Here is a 24,819-nt window from a genome sequence, read left to right as displayed (position 1 = left end):
CCTCCGCGGCGCTCCGCTTCCTGGCTGCATCTCCCTTCTGGCCTCAGCGCTTGAGTGGCGCACGCTCTCCTGCACCGCCCTAGAAGGGGGGAGGAAAGTCCAGGCCGACTGGCGACGGAGAGAGATGGCAAGCGCCGGACCGCGCGGAGAGGCTGCCTCGGAGATCCTGCCCTCGAAATGGGAGCGGAGGAGAACTGCATTTCCCAGCCCTTTTCTGAGTGGACTGGCCCTGGGTGTTCAAGGGGTCCCCGTTCAGGGTCATGTTCCCTGGGCAGGGCGCCTAAGAAAACAAACTTAAAGAACTGGCAGCGCGGGGCAGGGGCTGGGAGCCCGGCAGTGAGGACCCCAGGAGAGAGACCCCCCTCTCCTACACCGCACACCCGTGCTTACAACTAGCCCGCGCACGACTGCGGCTGCAATACGCGGGGCTTTGGGCGTCAACGGCCGCAGAGCTTATGAGTGGGCCTCTGGGACCTTGGGAACTTCCCCGAAGAGCGTCCGGTTTCCATTTTGGCTCACCAAGGCCTGGAAAGAGACATGTGTGCGTCCCTTCCCGGGCCTTCCGGTTTCCACATGCCTGTGGGCGTAAGCTGTACCCTGCAAGCACATCCTGGGAAGTACAGGTGGCCCCCACTCACAAAGGCCTCGGAGAAGTAGAGAGGTAAATGAGGCCAGGGAGTCGGAATCTTCTGGGCAGACATGCCTGGAGTTCTGTAGCCCCAAGCGCAGGGTCAATCCTGGATATTCTTCCACTGATTGGGATGCAACAAATGCTGGTGCAGCAACCGCTTGGCTTTCCATTTCCCGTCTTTAGGACCTACGGTTCCGGCACTGGAAGCCTGGCCACCTCCCTGGATGTCGTGGGATCAACTTGGCTTGATGTTTGCATGACCCTGTGACCTCATTTCCTCCTCAGCTGTGAGTGACTTCAACTACTTTGGCAGACGGATGAAGTTATAAAATCCTAGAAACTCCCCTCTGAGAAGGTTCAGACACAGGAGAAGGTTATGATATACTTCTGAAACTTGAAAATGCAGCATTAAAATAAAACATTTCTGAGTTTGCCTTGGCTGAAGGCAAAAGTAGCTTTGGGCACCTTTCCTCTACTACTTCCCGCCAAAATGGTCTTGTGGACAGATTGAGCAACATAGCTACCCAGCCCGAAACTGTCTGCCACTAACACACCTACCTGGATCGCCTGGGCAGTAGCTCAGCCAAGGCTCGGCTTTCTTCCTGATCCTATGATTAAGTTAATGACCGTACAAAAGAAAACACAGGTGAGGCTCACCAAGTGTCTACTCGTGGCAAAGCGTCTATATGTACTCTTTAGAAAATATGATTCCAGCCTATAACGAAGTCAATATCAAAAAGCAATATTTACCTTTTTCTAGACCTCACTTCATCCCTGTCTGAATCCTCAGTGGAAAGTAAAGCTGCTTTCCTGAAAAGGAGATTCCAGAAGGATCAGATAGAAAGGAAAAGGGCATTCAAGATTTTTTTTTTTTTGAAAGGCCTAGGATAAGCTGTGTTTGTTTGCTTGTTTGTTTGTTTTTGAGAGATTTTTGCTCCAGAGATCTAGTGTCCCAGACATGGACAATTTAGTCGGCCTATCAGGCATTGTGATTTAAGGATCTGTGGATTCAATTTGCCTCCAAATTTGACTTCAATTTGCTTCCTCACGTCAAATTTCCTTCACAATCTTGACCTTTCGCTAGAAAGACCTCTTTGTGTTCAATTGGAGCCTGATTAACTCATCAGGGAAAAAAAAAATATTTCCCAGTGCTAGAAGTACTTTAAAAAATAGTAGAACCTGCTTTGCTTATTTTACAGATGAGAAAACCAAGCTGCAAGTAAATCAAATTATGTCAACAAAGATGCAGTGTCACGCTAGTTGTGAATAGCAGAGGTAGAATTAGAATTTTAGACAGTTTGCTGGGGTTTAGTGTTTCAGATCATCCAAATGTTGCCTAGGAAAACTGAGAGCAGGCCTCAAAGAAATGTAGCAAAAATATATATATATATTTGGATGATCTTAAAGAACCACACCTGCTTTTTTAGCAATCTGGGTCACATTCCCAATAGGTACATCATTTTGCTCTATACCTACTCTTAACCTGCTCCCTGCCCTAATCATAACTTGCTTTGTAGAGGTCCTAAAATAATGAAGGCTTTAATATCCTGTTAGGGAAAACCATTGCAAAGCCTGTAATGAGACCTTGTATACACTTCCCATGTCAGACCTTTTCACAAGCATCCACCTTCATATACAGGGGAGAGTCTTCAGGATGTGAAGAAAGGAGAAAAAAAATGAGACAACTCCTGTGATAGCTAAACCAGTGCAGTGCCTGTTTCCAGAGTGACTATGAAGATGCCTGTGGATTAAGTGCATGCTATCCTAAGGCCTAAAGAATTATCGTTCATTTGGTTTTATGTCTAATGGTTACTGGTCATATCACATACACCTAGACTTTCTACACTCAATATTTAATTAGTTATCAGTATGTAAAGAATACAGAAGTACTTTTCATAAAGGGAAGAGTAGAAAGAGGAGGGCAATCGTCAGGTTTTTCTGCATTGTAATGTTTCAGGACACGTTTTTTGCAGAGGCTATGCAGTTGTCCATGCCTTTAGAAGGAAAGATGGGCCTTGCAATACATAGACCATGATCAAACCACGGTCATTCCACCTTGGTTTTTAGGGAAACTCCCCACAGGATCTCTAAATAGCTTATGACAGAATGCCATTGTAATGACATTAGAGTACAAGATACCCTTCTATTTAGCCATCACTAGTAGAACCTAAAGTGGGCTTTTCATCTGGTCTCACAGATCCCAGCCTGAACATTGTTTGTCTCAGACCATTTGTGAAGATGCTAATTATCCTGCTGCTGAAAAGAATGCTGGTGTCCCAGTGACAGGTTAGCTGCATGGCAGGCATCTTTGTCTAAATGATTTGTCTTTGATCAAGATGCACAACACTTTCCAGCTAAATATTTTCGAAGTGATAATAAAAACTTATCTTCTTTTAGGCTCAAAATTGGCTTAGAGTACATAAATGCAAATGGTGCCAGGTTTATCATTCTCTCTTATGCTGTTTCTTCCCTTCTTTTCAGGAACTCAGTGAAAATAAGTGACATTTACTCAAAGTATAGTCCTTAACTACAACGATAAAATTTAAAAACTTTCCAAATATTTGCTTTGAAGAAAATAGTCATTTATTGTCAAAGCATCCAACATACTCCGATAAACTATAAAGTTTAATAAATATTTCCAAGGATAAAAGAAACACATAACTATTCAGACTCCATTTCACTGGCACAAAATTACACTTTGTATTAAAAGAAAATACATATGTACATAATTGATGACATTCTTCATTGAAGTCCATTATCATTTCATTATACATGCACTTCCCCCTGGAAACTCAAATTGAATGGTGATCCCTTTTTATTCATTTTGTTTATTTTTGTAAGAACACAAACTGTCATCAAGAAATGCAGAAAGAATCTCACCCTCCTCCTTTACTTTATATCTAAAATAAATTTTGCCCTTACATATAATTATTACATCTAAATCGTAAGTGCTTAATAATTTAAGTAGAAACGTATGACAAATGCATCAATATGTTGCAATATATGACATTTTTAAAAATGTACCTTTGTTTTGGGGAAAGTGAAAATGCGTGCATTCAAAAGAAAACCCCCTCAAACAACCCACCCAATCAAAACTCCACCATCCTGGCTCTTGTGTGTGTGTCTGTGTGTGTCTGTGTGTGTGTGTGGGGGGGGGGGGTATGTGTGTCCCGGGTAAAAATTTGAATGAGGTTCCTGGGAGGAGAGGACGTGTGTGTGCGCGTTGGGGAGGGGGGGTGTGAATGTATGTGTCTTTGTGCAGTGTTTCGGGGTGCAAGGAAGCGGTGGATGTTCTCGCGTGTTTATTCCTGCAGGTGGCTTAACTGTGCTTGCGCGCGCGTGGAAAGCTGGGGTCCTTTCCGAGTCAATTATGCGAGGTCATGTGCCTGGAGAGGTGGTGGCGCTCCCTGAAGGACTCATTGCAGATGGGGCACTTGAGTTTCTCCTCTCGCCGCCGCTTCACCAAGGGCTCCATCGCATACTCCTTTTTGTGGTGCGACCTCATGTGGTACACCAGGTCGGAGGTCATGCGGAAGGAGGCATTGCACTTGGCGCACCAGTTCTGCGCGGGCAGACACAGCGAGGTGAAGGAGGGCGGCAGCAGCGTGAGCGCCGAGGGCAGCTGCAGCTGCAAGGGCCCCGCGGCCGCCGCCGCAGCCGCGGCTGCAGCGGCAGCGGAGCTCTTGGGCCAGAAGGCGGTGGCGTACAGGAAGGGGCTCTGCTTAGGCAGGCCGCCGCCGCCGCTCGGCAGGGACCCGCAACCTCCGTTCAGGTCCGCGGCCCCCTGGAGCTTCACCGCTAGAGGGTCCGCAGCGGCGGGATAGAGTCTGGTGGGGCCCACGCCGTCGGCGGGGTGGCATGGCTCGAGCGCGCCCAGCTTCTGGCCCAGCACCAGCGGGGACAGCTGCGAGAAGGAGCGTGCTGGCTGCGAGAAGGCGCTTTTGCGCTCGTCCGACGCGGTGCCCTGGCCCCCGCCCGCGCCGCCTGCGGCCCCGGCGCCCGTTCCGCCCCCACCGCCCGTGCTGCCCGCGCTGCCCAGCTGCGGCACCGAAGTGAAGGCGCTGCCCCTCGCAGGACTGCCGCCCTCGAGCCGGCTGGGCAGCGGGCCCCCAGGCCGCGGGGCCAGCAGCTTCTCGGCGCCCACCGGCGACGCGGCCGCGGGCGTGGAGGAGCCGCCGCCGCCGCCAGCGTCCTGGTCCTCGGAGGCGACTCCCGCGCCGTCGGCTGTCCCCTCCTCCTGCAGGCTGGCCGCGCGGGCAGCCTTCTTCACCTCCACGAAGGCGCTGCGCTTCGCCTCGCCCGTCTCGGGACTTGGCGGCGCGAAGAGGCGGCCGTTCTCTTCCAGGCCGAAGTAGCTGCCCGAGGCTCGGTACTGCTGCGGTGTGCACACCAGATCCTCCTTGGAGGCCGGGAGGGGCCGCTCTACGAAGCGGCCCCGGCCCCCTACCAGACCAGCGCCACCGCCACCCTCCGTCGCCTCCTCCGGGAATTTCCTCTTTCCTTTGCCGCCGCCCGTGGCGATGCCGTCGGGACTCAGCTCCGCCTCCTGGTGGCCGCCGCCGCCGCCGCTGCCGCTACCGCTGCTGAGGCTCTGGGCTGGGGAGCAGCTGCTGCCTCCCCGGGAGTTTTCCAGCTCCCTGGCCAGGTTGTGGAAGTCTGTGGATGGCTTCGCGCTGCTGCCGCCGGCGGCAGCGGGTGGGTTGCTGCTTTCTGGGGAGGGGGATGGGTAGTGGTGGAGGGGGCCGGCTTTGCAAAACTTGGGACCCGGGCCTAAAGGTGCCTCCTGCTGCTGCTGCTGCTGGTCTTTGCCACCGCCGCCGCCGCCCCCGTGGTCCTTGGTGCCCACGCCGCCGCCTTGCTCGTCTTGGGGACTTATATCAGCGCTGTGAAGTCTCTTGGGGCAGCGGAAACGCAGATGCGCCACATAGGGGAACTCAAACTGGAAACGTTGGCTGCATTCCAGGCATGTGTAAGGGGACGACCCTGCTTAGTGAGCAAACACCACACACACGCACACACACACACACACACACGCACACCACATGATTACTCAGCATCGCCCCCAAGCCAGTTTGCCACCATCCCCTTGACAAATCCACCTTCATTTCTCAGGGCCTGAGTGCCTGAGAAAAGAATGACCAACCTGATCTAACTTTCCCTCCTGATTTGGGGGGAATACAGCAAACAAGCCAAGTTTCCTCGCTTTATCCTCACCTATCTGTTTAACTTCATTCCAGACTATATCTCAGAGTCTTCCTATGAGACACCCGAAGGGAAGAAAGGCGCGCCAACACGCCGGGTGAGCCCCTGCCGCTCCCTGCGTCTCTCCCCCGCTAGTTAAGGGCCCACACGCCGGTCGCGAGCCAACCTACCATTCATTTTGTTGTGGGATCTAGAGGGGCAGAGCAAGAGTAACTCAGTCAGTTCTTTCCCGTACCAAACTAGTAACTCCTCGTCTTTGGCAATCCTGCGGAGAGAGCGGTAGAACAGCTGTCCGTTTTTTATGTAGGCTTCAAGGTTCTGCTCTTCCTTATCTCTGGCCGATTGGACCAACCGCAGCCACATGAGACCTTCTGAGGAACCATTTGCTGCTGAGGTGTCTACCTGCGGTTTGAAATAAATGAAAGACGACAAGAAGGAGAGGGGGAGAGGGACCCTCATGAGGGAATGAAATCAGAAGAATCAAGACCATTTCTTCTATGTTAGTCTTTTCCAAAAATTGTCTGAGACCACGCTTCCAAAAGTTTGGCCCAAGCTGGGACCTGTCCTCATGTTTGTAACCATTAGGCAAGATAACCATTCTTTGAAACACTGCATCAATCATATAGTTTATTTAAGTCACCGTTTTTATATATTGGTTGAATACTAAATGAGGAAATTTCTTCTTATAATTTAGTGTTAACCCCTTGAGAGTTTACTTCTAAGTTATTCCACATTACAAAGGTATGGAGAATTTTGTTTGTTTCAGAAATAAAGCAAGCTTAGATCTTAGAAATTATGCTATGGCAATCATGTTCCTAATCTTGGCTAGAACAATTAATAGCTTTTCTTTGTAAAGAAGAATAGGAAATGAGAGGCCTTTTATCTTCCAATTCAGACATATGGATTTGATGATGCTTTACTGTCAAAACCATTAACATTTTTATTTAAATACAAACTCTGGGCACTAGCTAATATTACCAAAGAAACTAATCTTTAGGGGATGAAGAAGCCTCCTCAAATGGAAGGCAGATGTACCCAATACTTGTCAAAGAACTTGCAAAAACTAGTTAGTATGCAAATAGCCTCCACCCCAGTGAAATCTCCCAGAGTTTAGGAAGTCGTGTTCATCACCAGGATAATCCAGAACTGAAGCACTGATTTAGATATTTCTAACATTCCAAATCAAATTTTGTCATTTATTCCAAAAAATCAGTTGACAATAATTTGAGTTTAATTTTCCTTTTCTAATTTTTGATGTGTGAAATGGGATTGCTTGCATTACTGCATTTTTCCACAGGCAAAACCTATCTCCACTTGTCATTAGAATTATTTTTAGTCCATTTCCAACAGGACATTACCCTCATACACCTACACAGCTACAGTGGAGACTTACCCGAAAGATATACGGTACTGTTCTCTTGTCAGTAGACTTGAGAGCTATGAAAGCTATGCTGTCATATAGGGAAGTATGGCTCAGGACACAGGGACCAAATATAGCATTCTCAGGGATGTCGCAGGTGGTGTAAACGCTGGTAAAAATATCTGTCAGACATTGTTGGACAGCCTTGGCATCTCCATCCCAGATGCCTCGCTGGATGCCAGTATCCTCCATCACTGGAGATAGACACACAGCACAAGAAAGTGAGTTACGTTACTGCTTTTAACGCCATTAACCCAAGCAGAACTGTCCAAATACTAGGTAGATTTTCCTTGCACATGTCTGATTTTTGCATAGCTCTTATTTCAAAATTAAAGCAGATAAACATGGCATATTTTAAAGATGAAAACTAAGGGATACTTGTTAAAATAATTACAATAGTGGGAGATCTGGAGCTGACTGCTTGGGAGAAAGAAAAGAAAGGGCTAGGAAAGACTAGATAATTTTTGCATTACCTTGATGTTGAATTGGGTAGGTTTTAGAGGTGAAGTTCCAGGCAGAATTATATATATATATGTATACACACACACACACACACACACACACACACACACACACACACACACACACACACACATATATATATATATAAAATTTTTAAAACCAGCCTATAGACTTCCCTTACTGAAAGAAACTTCTAACCCTTGGGGGAAAGTGCCTGTCTGCCTATGTATTGAACTGGGTGCCTGGGAGCTGATTTTTTTCTTTTCTTCCAAGGAGGGGAACAGCGTTAGTGAGCAGGCGGAGACAGCGGAGCATGGCGAATGGATTTCAAGTGGAATGTCAGGGCCACTAATTCTGTGTCAGCTAACCTTTCTCTGCAGCCTACAAGAAGGGACGTATGTCTGCTCATTACCATAATCCAACACTGTTCCTCTGAGGCTTTAATTAAAAGCAGCAAGCAGAGGTAATTTTTTTTTCTGGACGTGCTTATTTATGGATGAGAGTGAATCCCGGTTACCTTGTTATACAAGGGGGTGGATTGAGTCACATGTGGCTCATGAAGTGAGCAGGTACAGGACAGGCCTAAAGTGTCCCCAGTCTGAAATACTGTGTGTAATGACTGGTAAATTTTCACTCCCCCTACCCCATATGACCCTTTTTGGGCAAGAGGGGGCAGCCCTGCTTGAGCACTCCTCAGTGGGCTCTCCAGCTGTTTAATCTGCAGCAATTTAGAAAGTAATGCCCCAATGGAGGATTCTCTATTAAGCTGTCATAAAGGGACATTTTCCTTCCTCTGGACACCCCATACAAGACTTAACACTAAAAAAAAAAAACAAAAAAAAAACCCCACAAAAAACCAGGTATTTAAATTTTTAAACTAGCTTTGAACTAGCTGCATTGCTTAGTATTTCAGACTAATCAAAAGATTCCTCCAAGTTTGTTGTTCCCTAATAATGTCACTGTTGGCAATTATTTATGTATGTTTTATATAATTAAAGTAGCAGGAAAGAGTAGATCTAATTCTTTTCCTGCAAAGCTGTTCATTATGGAATAATGTCAGTGACATCTATTTTTATTTTAATTTATATTAACCAGTTAACCTTACACGTGTGATTACAAGGTGTGCTTTTTCCCCCCCATTCCAGCTAACATAGCCTAAAACTTTGGTTAGCCTCATTTTCCATTCATCCTCTTGCACCCCCCAAATGTCAAGTGTTGGGCTGTATCTCCCAGACAGCAGAAATAAGGGAAAATATCCATAAAGTAGAAACTTTATTATTCTACATCATCTATCCCTGGTCATTTTTACCCCATACAAGGTAGACATCCTGATTTTTTCATTTCAAATCAAAATACATTTTAAAAACCCCATAACCTCTTATCTCCTTTTCAACGGAATCCTATTCTCCTCTTTTCAATTTCCTTCAATTCAGCGTTTTATTCCCCAATTTCTCTCTTTTAAAAATCTCTTTCACACAAGCATTTCATTGTGCCGGGAGGTCGCCCCGTCACTTCGGGCAACAGCAGGGACACAGTCATTAAAATGCAGTTCTACCTAACAATACGGCAAAAAGGTCCTCACTACGCCGCGCTAATAGCGGTCGGAGTCGCAGCGCCAGGCGCCACGAGCCTCAAGCCCATCACAATAACCGCTGGGCAAGAGCCTAGGAGCGCCCGCCCGCATGCGGTCGCCTTTGCCACGCAACGTTTCACAGCTCCGTGCCCCGCTCTAGGCCCAGGTTCTTATCCGCCTGCCCTGGGAATATACCCCAGAGCCGGCGGGGCTTTCTGAAAGCCGGTCGCTGCTGCCCGCCACTAGCCCGTCCCTCTAGGCAGGCATTGTCTGGCGGCCGCGCGCTCCCCAGTCTCCGGCTTCTCCGGCAAAGTGCTCACCACCCGCTCCTCCTTTTGTACAATATTACTGGCAGTAGACAGCCCCTCAAGAATTATTTTTCTCTCTCTTCTGGATAATAAGGAGACGGAAGACAAAATGTTCTACTCTTTCCACCAAACTGTCTTCCTCCCATCCCCCTCCCACATCAATGCAAATAGACTTACCAGGAATAAGGTCAGTATAGAATCTCCCAGATAAGGCCACCTGGAACCGGGAAGATGCAATCGAGTGTTTCCTTTTGCCTATTGTATCAGTGTATTTCCATGTCAAGAGGTGTTGGTGTTGCCGCCTTTTAGGCTCTTCACGAAGAGATAAGAGAGAGATGGAGAGATGGGGAGAAAAAGACTGGGGGGGTGGAGGGAGGGAGGGTGAGAGAGAGAGACGGAGAAACGGAGAGAGTTGTACAGATGGACCCGATGCAGTGACTGACTGGCACGCAGACACACACTTTTTGTTTGCTGCACATAATCTGCCCAATGACGCGTGACAGCCCACGTCCCCTCCCTTTAACTCTTTGCTGGGCCAGGCGCTCCCTCCGGCGCCGCCTGCCTCGCAGCTTTTTCCCCCGGCCTGCCCGCGCCCCGCAGATCCTGAGCGCCTACCCCGGGTGGCAACGCCTCTCAGAGAGAGTCCCGGCCCGCCTCCTCCTAAAGCTCGGGCCCTCTGGGACTGCTAGGAGGGGAAAATCGTTTCAGGATTGGAAAGGAAGGTACCAAAATGATTGGAGAGGGCCTTTCCCAGTTTCACTAGGCACTTGGAGAAGCTATGACAGAGAGCTGGACACCCAGCGCGTGCGGACCCCGTGCGTATTTCCCCGGAGTCCGCGTTCCGTGAAAGGGAGAGGGGTGCGGTTAGCTCCAGGGATTCTCTAGCCCTGGAGCCACCGCTGATTTGCGCAGCTAGTTGCCTGGGGGTGATAAACGGGCGTCGTCTCTCTTCAGGAGCGCCAACACTACCAAGCTTCCCCCTGCAAAATTCAGAAAGGATGCGCTTTGGTGAGAACTTGGCTCAGCCTTCCCGTGGCTTGGGAGATGAGGTTGGAATGAGAATGTCACCAGACCTCGGAAGGGGACATAACGGTACCTCCTAGTCCCAGGACACGGGTACGTGGGCGGAGGTGGGGTGTGGGAGGTTGGTGGGAAAAGCGCAGGTTACTGGACTCAAACAGTTCCTGTTTTTTTTGTTTGTTTTTGTTTTCGTGGGGTTTTTCCCCCCTCTGCTTGGTGCGTTCTGCGCAGCCCCAGAGGGAGTCTATAATGGGTACTGTTGGCACTCTGAGGTCTTGGGGTTGGGGGGCAAGGGTGATTAAAAATAAAAATGATTACCAAGATGGGCTCCGGAAAGCTTTTCACATCCAGCGGGTGGTGGAGGAGGGGATGGAGTTGCCGAGGCCGTCTCGGGAGCCTCGTTTGTGCGCTAAGCCACTTAGAGGCGCTGACTTGCCCCTTTAGTGCAGCAGCTGATGCTAATGACTTGAGGTCTTTAACAGCCTGCAAGTTGACTCCTTCAATGGGGCTGCAACACCACGTCGCTGGGGAATCTCGGGCTTCTTTTTCACAGTTCAATTCTCTACTCCTAAAGGAAGAAAGGCCTTTGAGTGGTATAGACAGTTTCTCAACTCCTTCAGCCCCACCCACACCACCACTACTTTGAAGTGGGCAATCTGTCAGCATTAGGATAAATCGGATTGTGTAGCTAGCTAAAGTGGAGGAGGCAGAACCACAACGTAAGGAGAGAGCCTCGTTGTTGTTTTTCCTAGTGTTGAAATAATGTATTTGGGGAGTTGGCAAAGAGCAGCTTACCATGTTAGTTTGATCCTCTCCCAGCTTTGAGACCCTTCTCTGGAACTCAGTGGGGTATTGAGGCTTTGAGAGCCTGGTGACTGCAGTCCCAGGAGGCCAGGGGAGGATTTTGCTGAGGAGAAACAAGTGCAAGGACTTTCCCATGAAGTTCATGTTCTTCCCTGTTCTCTCTCTCTCTCTCTCTCTGTGGGTGTGTGTGTGTGTGTGTTTGTGTGTATTTCCTTCTCTTTTCTGGTCAGTACCCCAGGCAAATTCCGAATTGCTGCCTAGAACTAAGCTGAAATTCACAGAAGGAAGGGCTGCAAAATCCCCATATATTGAGAGAAAATGGGGAATCCCTTAGTTTTCAGGTTAGCTACTGACTTTTCAAAGAAAGCTTCTTGAAGTGCAGTTTTATGTACTTTGGCTATGTGCAATTTTATCTACTTCGGCTAAGGTTGACTCCTAATGACCAAGGCTCAGTGCAATGAGGGCTCTCTCACATGCCTGTATATAAGAATCTGCAGCTGTACTGAGCTACCAATTGTCTTCTGACTGATTGCTCCATTGAATACTAGATTCACTTCTCTCTCTCTCTCTCTATACACACACACACACACACACACACACACACAAGTATGGACACATTGTCCCCTAATACTTCTTTAAAGAATGGGTGGAAGAATTAGAAATGTGAAAATAATGTCTCAAACATCTGGAAAATAAACCTCAGGTTTGAAGAATAGTGGCCAGAAACTTAACTTAATTCAGAGTAGAAGAAAGAAGAAAAATAAAGAGCAGAAGAGGCACGGGTGTACACAACCTCAAGTTAAGAAAGAAAAGTAGCCATAGGAGAGTCATGTGGTCCCTTAGAAACTACAGACTGATAAATGCAATATGGTGTGTGAGGAGCAGTGTTTAAGAACATAATTTCATTAATCTGTCAAACAGAACACTTCTTAGTGCTTTCTTTTGCTGTTATTTAGAGAATTGGAATTTTATCTTTCAGGAAAAGTCATCTGTCCACGCAAACCATTAAAAAATTATCTTACATATTGTAGATATGTAAGCCTCTACTCCAGAATGTGGACATTTAGAAAATAAACTCTAAATGGAAGGCATTTTTCTTGTGCCTGGCCTTTCTCTTATTAAATACAGAGACCATTTAAACTATGTTTCTTTTGAGGTACTAAAACCTTGACTCCAGTTTGTATAAAATAATGTTTTTGGTACTTAAGTTGAGGGTGGAACAGCTTGACCTTTTTACGTCTTAAGCTAGAAAACAGCGACAATTTTATACATCTGAGAAGGGAGCAATTTATTGAGAATCTGGCCAACAGATGCTTCATTTCAGTTTCACTTTTTTGCCCTCTAATTACTTTTTTTCCTACTGCTTTCAGGTAGAGATCCTTAAATACAAGAATTTCTCACATTTTATGAATCTGACCTACCCTTTTTATTATGAGTTAAATAACTGACATAACAAAACAATATAAGTAAGATTAAGTTGAACTTCTTACTTGAAGAGTTTTCTAGTAATTTAAGTGGTACACATTTTGCTTGGTAATATAAATGTCCTAAATGACAATAATTAATAGGGGATAAAGAAAATCTACAAATTATTTTTATTTCCGTAGAAATTTATGGGCTACAATGGTACATAAACTACTTTGAAATCACTCTGCATTAATACTGGAATTCACTGATACTAAATGAAGGGTTGAGACATTTATTCAGCCTCAGACAGTACTATAAAAGTGTACCTAGCCAATAGTTTTATGTAATTCATATGGAACAATGGGTTTATGCATATATTTGGAGCTCTCTTCCCTAGGATTTTATTTCCAATTAAGCAATTAGAAGAATGACAATGAAGAGTGGGTATGCTCACCTTGTTCCACTTTAGCAAGGCTCTTTGGAGTCCTGGCAAAAATACACATGTAGGAAACTGTAGTGTTATTTTGGAAGAGTGGGCTGGAGAGAGGTTGATAAATGACACCCCAGGTGGCTTTTATGACCTAAGTGAGAGGGTGGAGAAAGGGTAAGAAAGGGAATTTTAATTCTTAGGGAGTATTAGAATGGGAACACTCTTTCTCTTCCCAGGGTTGAAAAATGGAGCCCAAAATATTTCAACTTCTGTGATAAGAGGCAGGTAACATCTCCAAGAATAATTCACGTAAAGATTATTATCCCATGAGAATGAAAACACACTGATTTTCTTTTTCTATATCTTTCTAGGTCCTGGCTTACCCACCTCTAACTCTGTTGCCAAAGCACTATGCCAGCAAAGGCTTGATTGTCAAAAGAGTATGGCAATTCATGGTGAAAGGGGGGAAAAACCCCACACACTGGAAGATAAGAGGATGCCAATGGAGCAGACAGTGGCAGCTCCTTCCTAAGCTTATTAATTTCCCACAGGGAGGTCTCTGGAAGGGGCTGTGAGGGTTGAGGGAGGAAGAGAATAGATCTTCAAGGAGGAGTATTGTATTACCTAGCCTCACCATTCAGAATAAGGAACTTTTTAAGGGATAAACTTTACTGACTACTTGTACATGAAAGAGAAACAGAAATGATGGGCTGGTCAATTAAGAAAAACACCAGGCCTGTGCCAAAAATGTTGTTCAGAGGGTTGTTAACTCATTTTCTACCACTTTGCCTTTATCAAGAGAAAGATACATGGTGGGTTTTTAAAAAGACCCAGAGGGGTTTGTTTGTTTGTTTGTTTTACATTTTGGTGAGTCGAGAAGAGCCATGCTTGCTGAGTTGGGTAAAAGATGATGTGAGGGGGTGGGGTGTGGGAAGGGCTACTCGTTTTTTATAAGTATACATTGCAAACTCAGTTTAGGTCTGTTCCTCACCCTAAGTATTGTAGTTGGCTCACTGGGTATTACATGAGCAAATGTTTTCCAGGCTGGCCCTGGGAAAGCCAGAGACTCAGGGTTGGGTAATTCTGTAGCCTGTGAGGAAGGACTTCAGGCTCCCAACTGTAGGGATCATTACTCCTGACTCATACTTTTCTCTCTTGGGCTTTTCCTTGTAAATGATCCTGCTTTTAATCCTGCTGCTCCTGCAGCTACTACTACCACTATTATCATTACAATGATAATCTACCTTTCTCAAGTTTAAAACTTTCTCTCTTAGCCATTCCCAAGTTTTACTTATACTTGTGTTGGAGTTCAGCTGAGAATGGGATAGTCTTTGAAAGCTGTATGTTATTATCTTCCTCTCCTGGATCTGGGTTGTAGTCAACTGGCTTAATGGCCTCTGAATATGACTTTTAGAAGGGCTAGCAAACCGAAGTGACATTGTGCACAACTACCAACAGATATGAAATCAGTGCCTCATACTCATCTGTGTGAGTGTGACCTCTGAACCAAATCCAGTATCCACTATTTCAACCCCCTGGGTTCTCCCAAATGTTATACTCTTCCCCAGATGAGTGTGTAAAGATCTGGCAAGAAAAGACTTGGATTTTTGTCAAATCTGTAGGTTCCAAAGTCCTTCCTAGACTCAGACACCACACCCTTTGAACGCATCTCAGTGTGAAGGGGGTTGACTGGTTGTAGCCAGGTCTCCATCAGTCACTCTGAACCTCCTTACCCTCTGGGTCAGGATTTTTAGGCAGACTGCAGATCAGGGGATGTCTAGCAGTCTCAGATTGGTGTCCAGCAGTCTCAAATGAAATTTTGAGAAGTCTAACTCTAGGCCTTGGGAATGTGACAACATTGAGAGGATTTACATCAAATTTCTTCACACAGCCAGGAGAATGGACATCATCCCAATTCAGTACCTGTGTGCCACCCTTTCCTTCTCTGTTTTAGGTGGATTGTAATTCCTGAGTTAAATAAAGAGGCAACGATAGACACACAGCATATATATCCTGGGCAGACTATACTCCTTGACATCTAATCCCAGTTAGCTTTCTGAGGTATGGACTGTAAGAATTCGGGCTGCTGGGGAAAAAGCAGCAGAAAGCATGGCTCTTCTGGGAAAGAGGTCTAGGCAGGGGACACAAATGTCCAGTACTTGGAATAAACCCATGGTACACTTTCCTGAGGCCTGAAGAGAGAGACATTTCATTTTCTCCAGGAAGAGAGAAGCGAGAGAAAGAAAGTAAAAAGAAAGGAAGAAAGAGAGAGACAGAGAGTATTTGAGAAGTAGATACCAGTTAGGAACCACAATAGTGGTGATTTACCTTTTATTAAAGAGTATTGGAAATATGGTTCAATTTCTTCACAAATTATGCTCCCAAACTGCTCCCTTGCTCATATTGCCAACTGAACTCTGAGTGAAAACTATCTTTCATGATTTCAGTTCAATTAATCCCAGGTGTTCTATGATTTAATCCAAGGGTATTAATTTAGCATCAATGGGGGATGTCTCCCAAAACATTATATGAAGAGGTGTTAGTTTTCAGAAGATTTTCAAAAACACTTGAAAGCTACCAGTGTAAGTCTTTCCTCACTGCTAATACTTGGAAAGGTGGTCTCCTTAAAAAAATTCAAAGATCAACATGTCACAAATGCAGCAACATCATTATTACTATAAACACTTCTGGACTTACTTCTCCACTTATGAAGTGGAGGCAAGAATAGGCAAGGATTGTAACATATTTGTTCTCTTGAACTTGCTGAGCGAAAAGCTGCTTCCCAGGCTGATTTGATAGTATCTGTAATATAATATAGTAACCATGGTATTATTCATAATCTCCTTTTAAGGAAGTTTAAAGGAAAACTCATATTTTTCAAAGAAATAATACCCGGAATTGCTAAATAAAACACTCATACATTCCTAAGAATAAACATGTTGAATATAATGACCTAGATGTTGAGATTTGCTAGGCCTAGAATTTAACTTAGGCCTGAGTAACTTTATACCTGAGCAGAAATGGTCCTCTATGCATATATGGGTATGGGTGTGTGTTTAAGAAGGTTGGGGTGAATGTTGTCAAAGGCAGCAATTAAAAATAAGTTTTAGGACTGTCATTTTACTTGGATGCTTGTCCATTAAGTAGCCAGTGCTCTTTTTTGGATGTTTTCATGTAAGATGGTTTTGAGAAAATAGTTTGTGTGAAGTCATACAGGACAGCAATTGGTCCCAAGGGAGCAAATTGAATAGAGTTATAAAGAATATATTTCCTGAGTATAATGTTACTATCTAATATCTTGTGTGTGTGATCAACTATCCCATAGCATTATCTATATTCTAGAGTCAGTTTACTGAAGTCCTAAGACATCTATGTTCCAGATAAGTGGGGTTCCCCTGAACTTGTGAAAATATCCTCGAGAAAGCCAATGCCAATGCACTGAATGCAACGAGTTTCATTTCTAACCTGGGGGACTGAATTAGCTGCTCCTCCTCAAGGCCCCACACAGCTGAGTTTGAGTCCTAAGTTTGGGAAACAAGACAAGGCACAGAAGTGCCTGCTAGACTGGGACACTTCCTGATGTCTAGATTGTCCGGTGCCCATGTCTTAGTGAAAGGTACAGCGACAGAACTAAGAGTGCAGAGAAGGCCAAATCGCGGACTTCAATGTTGGCAAACCGGGTGTCCCTGGGAGAGATCCAAGGAGGGCAACGCCCCCACAGTATCAGGAGGCGCAGACACGGATCACATCGTTTGAGCTGATTCACCAAAGAGTGCAGAGCCCCGACACAGGAGGCTACCAGGGCAGAACAAAACAAGCCATCATCTGCCCGGCGTCGCCCTTGTAGACGCACAGTGCGGAAACCGTGAATGTGGGGCAGTGTGGGGCCAAGCGGTGTGCTTGGTACGCTCCAAATGAGCCCTGGGTGAAGCAGGGAGGAAATGCAGTTCCCAAGGGCCCGCCACATTTCCCATGTTCTTTAGCCTTCCATCGGCAATTAGTGCCATCACTTGCTTCCCGCTAGGTGACCATTTTACCTGCGGAAAGGCGTTCCAAGGGCGGGGCCTGCGGGAACCTAACATTCTTCCCACCACCCTCTCTCCCTGCCTCTGTGCACGACCTCAACCAGCTGGTCGCCTGATCTCGTTTAGCAGGGCAGGAGCCTGTGTTCCCATTTCTTACTAGCTGGGCTGCCGATGACCTAGCTCAGCCTTGGTTTTCCTCCGATTGAACTAAAGCTGGCAAGAGCTGCCTCCCGGATCGCAGTGAGGACTCTAAGGGAACGAGGGCGAGCGCGCTTTGGAAAGCCAGTTGCTGAGCAGATGGTAAGGGATCACTTCCAAGAGCCAGGGCTAGTTTCATTTCAGTCTTGGACACGAGATGGTCTCAATGCCTTCATTAATGAACATTCTCCTTAGAAGTCTGGAGAACTGACCCAAGAAGAAGGACCAACAATTCAGGCTCAGGAAAGCCCACAACTCCACAGGGGAACCAGGACTGCATGGCTTCGAATCCCAGCCCTCCCCACTCAGGTAATTTAACTGGTCTGTACTTCAGTCTTTCATCTGTGAACTGAGGGCATTAAAGGGACCCTTTTCGTAAAGTTAGTGCTGAGGTGATACTTAGCAGAGAACAACGCTTGGTACATACTAAATGCCCATTTCAGAGCTGCCTATTGTTACTAACACTGCCTTTGCTTCCTCATTAGAAAACTGGGAACTGTATTGTGCACCCACTTTCCAAGTGACCCAGCGAGGGCTGAGGATTTCCCGAAGTTTCTAGGGAGAAATGGAAGGAAAGGCAGTCATCCCTTCCCTCTTTCCCAGCCCGCACCGTGCACCTCCCACCCCCACCCCAGGTTTAATGGAAGAGCAATCAGTTTGCTGCGGAAGGCCTGCCCGGTAGATTGATATTTGACTTCCATCCTCCCATGCCCAGCTTGCAAGTTCTTTCTTTAGGCCTGGTAGAGGCGCCAAGGGTCAGGGTCGCGGTGCCACGTTAGAAACGCGGATAAGTCAGTCTGTTAAAGGCTGATCCGGGCGACTCCGTGGGATGAGAAGCATGTGAACACGTTGATGGTAAACTCCAGCGCCGCGGCCAAAAGCCGAGGTCTGGGGGTGGGCAGAGAAACTTGGGGACCGGGCCTCCCAGCCCTGACCAGGGCTCTGGGCCTCCTAGAGCGCGCGTGACCTCCCCACTCCTGTGAAGGGCTGTGGCTCAGATGCGGACCGGGTGGATGGCTCCAGCCCTCCCCTACACACCCAAGTCCCGGAGCTTGGCAGGACGAGGTAACTGATGCCCGGAGGCAGCAGCTACACCACTGGCACTGGAGCTTTGTGCAGGGCGGGTTCCCCCCGTGGCTGCCCTCACTCCTTGTCGCAGCGCCCGCACGCTGGCTTCGAGCGGAGCCCTGTGGGCCGCACGACAGACGGAGCTCCGTGTCTGGCTCGCGATGCCCGGCGGAGCCTCCTTCTCCTAGCCCACGCAGCTTACGCGCAGGAGCAGCCCTGAACGGGAGCTTTACGTTTTCCCCACGCGCACCGTCTCAAGTTATATGAAACTTTCCGCCCAGGCCAGGACTGGGGATCAGGTAATAGCGGTCAGTTGTGGGTTCCCAGTTGCTCTTCCTCCTGAAGGATCCAAGAGGCAGTGGTTAAGAGGTTGATACTTGGGATTTTGAACACTCAGGTCTGAACCCGGGGTCTGTAATCTCCTACCTGTGTGTTTGAGCAAATTACTTAACCTCTCTGAAATTTAGTATCTTCATTTGTAAAATAGTAAAGACAACATCTATCTCGTAGAGTGGTTATGAATATTGCAGGTCAAGCCTGGGTTCAGATCCCAGCTAGGCCACTTGCTTGAGTTAGTTAGTATCTCTATGCTTTTGTTTCCTGTGAAGCAGGGGGATCTGTGAAATAGGGATATTATAATATTTAACATCAATAACATCATATTTAAAGGGTCAGCGTAAGAATTAAGTGTGATGAGGCTGGAAGAGCATTCAGCCTAGCACAAAAGAAATGCCCAAAGTTTAAAGCATCTCAGTGTCTTCTGCTTTGGAATGCTGGGTAAATAGAATTTTTAAAATCTCAGCTCTCTCCTCCTACTTTTTTTCCTCTTTGGAGAGAAACAAGATGCAAAGATGCATGTCAGTGTGTGGGGTGGTAGTGCCTGGAGAGTTGGAAGGAAGTAGCTTGTGGTAGAAAGTTAGGTGACCCTTGTGGAAGCTGAATGCGGGTCCTCCTGGCCTTTTGTCTTTAGTGTTTAGGTACAAGGTAAAAGAATTGAAAAGGCAGAGAAAAGGGACTTGGAACATGGAAGACACTCAACAAATGTTTCTTGAACAGAAAATGACATTTCAAAAATCAGGGAGACAAAGAGTCTGTCTGAAATGGGAATGGAGACCCAGAGCTGGGATTGACTGCCATCTCTTGGTGCCAGGTTGCCAGTAGGCATTTGGGGCTCTATAGGAGCATTTCTGAGTGACTTTATGTTACAGATCTCAGGAAGGGGGGTGACATTACTCTAGAAGAACAGACTCCGAGGACAGGAGGAGCAAGAGTTTGCATCCCCCTGCATATAGAGAAGGGGCACAACCCAACAACAGACGTGGAGCAAACCTGACTCAAGAGAAGTTACAGAAGTAAAACTCAGGTGAAGAGAAGAAAAGAGAAATGATATGGACTATCTTGGGGTGAATTAGGCCTCCAGTATAGGGTTGGACTCTGTATATCCCCCAAACCTTGGAAATTCAATTTGGAGCCCCAAACCCTAAATTCACAGACATCCCCTAATTATCTCCATAGCTCAGACCCTTTCAAAGTAGAGAAGCATACCTACATTACCAAATGCCCCATCATTTCCCCCTCTCCTTCAATACCAGTATCATCCTCTGACTTCAAATGGGAGCTCTTAGCATTCTTTTCTGTTCTTCGTAGATAATAAAATAATGGACAATAATATTTTACCCATCAACTAAGAGGACATTCAAGAAAACATGGCCTGAAACAGCATTCAAGATGATATTCTTCTGCTTTTTTTTTCTCCCCGCTGAGGGCAGAGAATGCTGATACAGCAACAACCTGGGGTATTTCGTAAACTTCTGGCTCTTAGTCCACTACCCTGACTAAAAGGTGCTGTTAGCAAAAAGGAGAATAAAATAAAACCAATTCCTCGGTGTTCTACCCCGGGGGCAAAGGAGACATTGGTGAGAAGGAGCCACAACTTGGAAAAAGATTTATTTTTCCTGGCCATAAATCTCATCCCTTGTTCCTCTGCCCAACGAAGCATGATAAAGCCCTTTTCCATAAAGTATTCAGTATTAGAGCCACAAAGCTCCCCCAATCAGTAGCCATCTGCTTCTACCATAACTGCTGCTCCCGAAGCAGGGAAAGCAGCAGCAGAGAAAGGGCACCACTGTTAGGCTGCTGGACAAATGAGGAGCCTGAATAGCTTTGGTTTTCCTTGTGTATCTGTATCTATAGAGACAGCAGAAGAAAGGCCGCATTATATTGATACAACAATTGTAAAACAAAACACGGAAGAGGCATCTAAAGGGCAATATCGCATGCATCAGGGGTCCCCAGATAAAAGGGGCACTAACAGATTTATAGAAACTTTTAATTGGTTTTCAATTGAAAGCTAAAGAGGCCAGGGTGTAGCTGTGAAGAGTGGCAAAGTGCTCTCCTTCAGCCCTCTGGAGGCGTGATCGATTTCATGAAGGGAGAAAAGAGGAGATCCTACCCGCCCAGAGCTGCTGCTTCTTTGAGGGCAGGGAGCAACTCCACATTAGCAACTTTCCTCTTTGGCCAGGGAGTTAACTGATCTGATCTTGACAATCAATCTCTCTCTCTCTCTCTCTCTTTCTCTCTCCACCCTGCCTTCTCTCTCTCCCTTCTCTTCCTTCCTCCCTTATTTCCTCCCTTCTTTCTTCCCTCTTTCAGACCAGTAGGTAAGTGGAAAGAGGAAGGAAAGGATGCAAAAGTAAATCTAACATTCCAGTTCTGGAAAAAAAAAAAAAAAGGCTCCTAATAAGGCCCAGACTTTAAACCTGTTTACCCGCTAGTAGGGAGGCCTCTGAAAGTAACAGGAGTCTGACTCTTATCCTACCCCATCCTTCCTCTTGTCCATTTCTATAACAACCCAGTCCTTCCTTTTCTATACCAAACGGGAAAAGCTAAGCGTCACAGGAGTCTCTCCACTTAGTGCAGTGAGAAGTTTTCCCTTGTGGCCACCGGGTTTATTTCAGAGTGGATCTCTCCATTCAGCCAGTACCGTGCGCCTTTTCCTTAACGCCTTCCTGAGAAGCCAGCTGCAGCGACGGTGGCCCCCGCCAGCTTCGGTGGACAGCGCCCACCCATGCAGCAGCCTCGGACGTCCGTCCGTCTGTTCCTAAAGCTAATTTATTGGCCCGACCCTCCATTATCATTTTCGGCTTCCTAATTAATCAACGATAAAAGGCAATGACGCAAATTACGATTATGAGGGAACTGGAAGACGGTTTTGAATAAAATGAGAGAAGGGAAATATGATTAATTGAACGACATGGTAGTGAAATCTCAAGTGCGAGAAAAAGGCCCCAAGGGATCAAACTCTGAACTCATCCGTATTGCAGGTGCGCCCCTCCTGTTGTCCTAGTGCCCTCGCAAGGGGACAGCCCCTAAATTCAGTCACATGGGTCCTAAGCCTTCGGAAGAGACAGAACTGGGTTCCCACTCCAGCTCCCAACCACACTCTGTGCATGAGGCCCTTCCTCCAATCCTACCCCTTCCTCCAATCCCCATCACTCACTTTGCCACCGCCCCTGTCGATTTTCCGGGCTCCTTGCAGGTGAGTCTGCTCCACTTCAGGACCGCATTTTTATTGCAGTGCACCCTATTATTTCGCTAATGAGTTGCCGGTCTCCTCAGTTTCCCTTCTGTCCTTGCACATTCCTCTAGCGAGGCTTTTTTTGAAATTGTAGGAAAACAAGTCTAGTAGGTCAGAGATCGCATTTGCTCGTGTAAGGGATTAATAAAGCTCTTGTCTGATGCTGCTTTTTAGAATTACGTTCGGGATTAAAAGACAGACTCAACACAGGCACACATTTTGCATCCGCTGGTCGTTGTGATTAATTTTTCCGAGGGGATTTGGGCCGGGAGCTTACGGAACGTGCTCTCTGGGTCTAAAACCCGACGACCTCGGCGCACGGGCGAGCGGAGGGTCTGGGGGCACTGTGGGCACGCGCCAGAACACTGGGGGATTAGAGAGGACATCGGACGGGCGCGGAGTTGCCAGCCACTGCGGCCTTTCAGTGTCCCTTCCCTCCCTTTCCCCACCCCCAGCGCAACTGCTTCTGAAAAAAAAAACGGTGAAGACTGTCCGGGGAGGCTGTCTTCAGGGTTTTGGAGAGAAGTGGGGGGGCGGGGGAGAGAGAGAGAGAGATACTTTTGACTGTCATGACTTTTCGGGGGGAGAAAGGGGCTCAGTACAAAGCCACTGAACTTTAAGCATCCGTCTAGCAAGGGAAATCCCCAGCTCTGCATTCCAGAGAAGCGCTGCCCCAAATGCATAACTCACCCCCCAATCAAACAGTCGCCGTGCCCCGTCCCCCGAAAAGAATGACTTCAACCTCTGAGAGCTGCCATTCTCAGGGCTGCTTTCGCGAGCACCCAGGGAGGCACCTATGGAGAGGAGCCAGAGCCAGAACCTGAGCGTGAAACACGTCCATCCCCTCCACACTACCTCCCGGCGGGCGACTAACCCTCCCCCCGCCAGTGATCAGAAAAGAGAAGGAAAAGTACCGGGGTGCAAGCGGGGAGGGAGGGGGAAGTAAGAAAACAAGCGCAGAGAGAAAGAGAGAGGAAGAGAGGACGGGGGTGGGGAGAGAGAGAGAGAGAAGCAAAAAGGAAACGAGAGAGGAGTACAGTTAGAACTGAGAAAAATGGGGAAGCGGTGGTCGCGGTGGGCGGTGGGCATTACCGCTTTCCAGCGGAAGGGGGCATCTTTGCGGCAGAGGCAGCGTTCCCCGGGGCAGGGGCGGGACGCCGGGTCAGAGCCAGCCCTGTAGCCCCGGCCCCGGGGTGCTGGCGCCCTCTTCTGGCTGCTGTGCGGCCGCTCCCTGCTTCTCGCGGGTGCTCTGGTCCAGAAACTGTTCCGCCCTCCGCGCCCAGGATGAAGGGGCAGAGGGGAGGAAGGTCAAGAAAGAGAGAGGGTTGGGTACCGGAACGCTCAGGCTCCTCCTTCCCCGCCCTTCGCCTGCCCCGCGGCTTCCTTACCTGGGGACTGTGGGGCTCCTTCCCCGTGAGCGCAGCTACTGCGGGCCCCTCGGCGGCCGCGCTCCCACCCCAATCGGAGCCTGCCGAGGAGCCCGTCCGCCTCGCGAAATGGCCCCGGTCTCTGCTGCAGCAGCTGGGAGGGAGGGAGCGACCGCCGGCTGCTGCCGGGCGGCGTCTGGGGGCCGCGAGCCGAGCGCAAGGAGAAGCCATCTGGAGCCTCGGCAGCGGGCGGGGGTGGGGGTACAAGAGAAGGGGCCAGGCTGCTCGGCCCCAGGCGGGCGCGGGGCAGGGCTCTGGCGCGTGTGTGTCGCGGGAGGGGTGGTGTGGGGAGGTGTGTGAGGGTCATGGCCCCTGGGTAGGAGGAGCGGAGGCCTGCCGTTCTCAAGTCCCGCCGATTACAGGGCAGCCCGGTACCCGCAGGTTTAGCAAAAGAGAGGGGATCCTCCTGGCAACCACCAGCCCCCCTCCAGCCATTCTCCCTCCGGGGATGGAGAGCTGGGCGAGGACAACCCAAGCATTCCTACACGCTCACACACCCGCTGTCCGTCAGAAGTGGTTTGCTCATTTTCCTCTCTTCCCACCTTGTCCATCCCACTCCAGGAAACATTGCTCCCCAAACGGCATGGATTTTTGGACGCCTCCACCTTAAGACAGCTACTTCAGCCAGAACGTGGGACAGGCACTAACAGGATATCACCCTTGGGGATAAACACGCTCCAGTTTCCTGTGGACGGTGGAAGAGGAAAGAACAGGAGAAGCTGCCAAAGGGATGGGGTGTAGGAAGCTCATCCTTGCACGTTTAGACTAGGGAAGAAGGGAATATTAGGGATGGGGAGGGGGGAGGATGGGAAGTGTAGTTTTTCCCCTTCCTTCCTTTCATTTCAGATCCCATTAGTGCTTTTATTTCTTTAATTTTGAAAACTATTTCCCTTTCCTGAATCTGGATGCGGGCAGGGAGCGAACTCAAGGAAATGATGAGCATGGATGAGAGCCAGGGGACAGGAGATATGTCCTGGGAACTCAAACTCTGCTGCTTCGCCACTGTCTCCGAGAGAGATGCCCTGAGCCTTAGCCCAATGTAAAGGGAGCTGATTGGGTGTATGGGCAGTGGCGGGTGGTCTGAGTAAGAAATAAAATAAGGGAAAGCCAGATCTACTCCCATCCCAAAGCATTAAAAGACACACCTCCCCACCCCTCAGCTGTCTTGTGTCCGGCAGAATGGCATTATGTAAAAGATCTGGCATGTCACCCAGTGGCACATCTGGTAGGTGTAGATGGCATTCATTAGCACGGGGCTTCTACTCTG

General features: G+C 47.9%; 1 protein-coding gene and 1 long non-coding RNA gene across 11 annotated transcripts; one reads left to right on the top strand and one right to left on the bottom strand.

The window, feature by feature from the left end:
- Positions 1-3,191: 3,191 nt before the first annotated feature.
- PRDM8 (PR/SET domain 8) lies at positions 3,192-23,829 on the bottom strand. 10 transcript variants are annotated; one of them, XM_063705359.1, is made up of 10 exons: positions 23,218-23,636; positions 22,816-22,919; positions 22,048-22,490; positions 13,282-13,408; positions 11,412-11,523; positions 10,935-11,184; positions 9,774-9,954; positions 7,227-7,447; positions 6,004-6,235; positions 3,192-5,617 (listed from the first exon to the last, which is right to left on the bottom strand). In XM_063705359.1, the coding sequence occupies exons 4-10, from the start codon at positions 13,328-13,330 to the stop codon at positions 3,996-3,998; spliced, it is 2,667 nt and encodes an 888-aa protein (XP_063561429.1). In that variant the 5' UTR covers positions 13,331-13,408; positions 22,048-22,490; positions 22,816-22,919; positions 23,218-23,636; the 3' UTR covers positions 3,192-3,995. The 10 variants fall into 10 exon arrangements, with proteins under 10 accessions (XP_063561429.1, XP_063561432.1, XP_063561430.1 ...); XM_063705362.1 differs by having other exon boundaries at positions 22,048-22,201; XM_063705360.1 differs by having other exon boundaries at positions 22,048-22,229; positions 22,816-23,495.
- LOC129532921 (uncharacterized) lies at positions 10,533-18,721 on the top strand. Its single transcript, XR_008678863.2, has 3 exons — positions 10,533-10,712; positions 13,494-13,542; positions 13,629-18,721. It is a non-coding gene; the product is annotated as an uncharacterized lncRNA (long non-coding RNA).
- Positions 23,830-24,819: the final 990 nt, after the last annotated feature.

This window comes from Gorilla gorilla, chromosome 3, assembly GCF_029281585.2.
Source record: "Gorilla gorilla gorilla isolate KB3781 chromosome 3, NHGRI_mGorGor1-v2.1_pri, whole genome shotgun sequence".
Classification (NCBI taxonomy): Eukaryota; Metazoa; Chordata; class Mammalia; order Primates; family Hominidae; genus Gorilla; species Gorilla gorilla.
The sequence above is the reverse complement of the archived record's forward strand: the minus strand, read 5'-3'. Positions and strand labels throughout refer to the sequence as shown.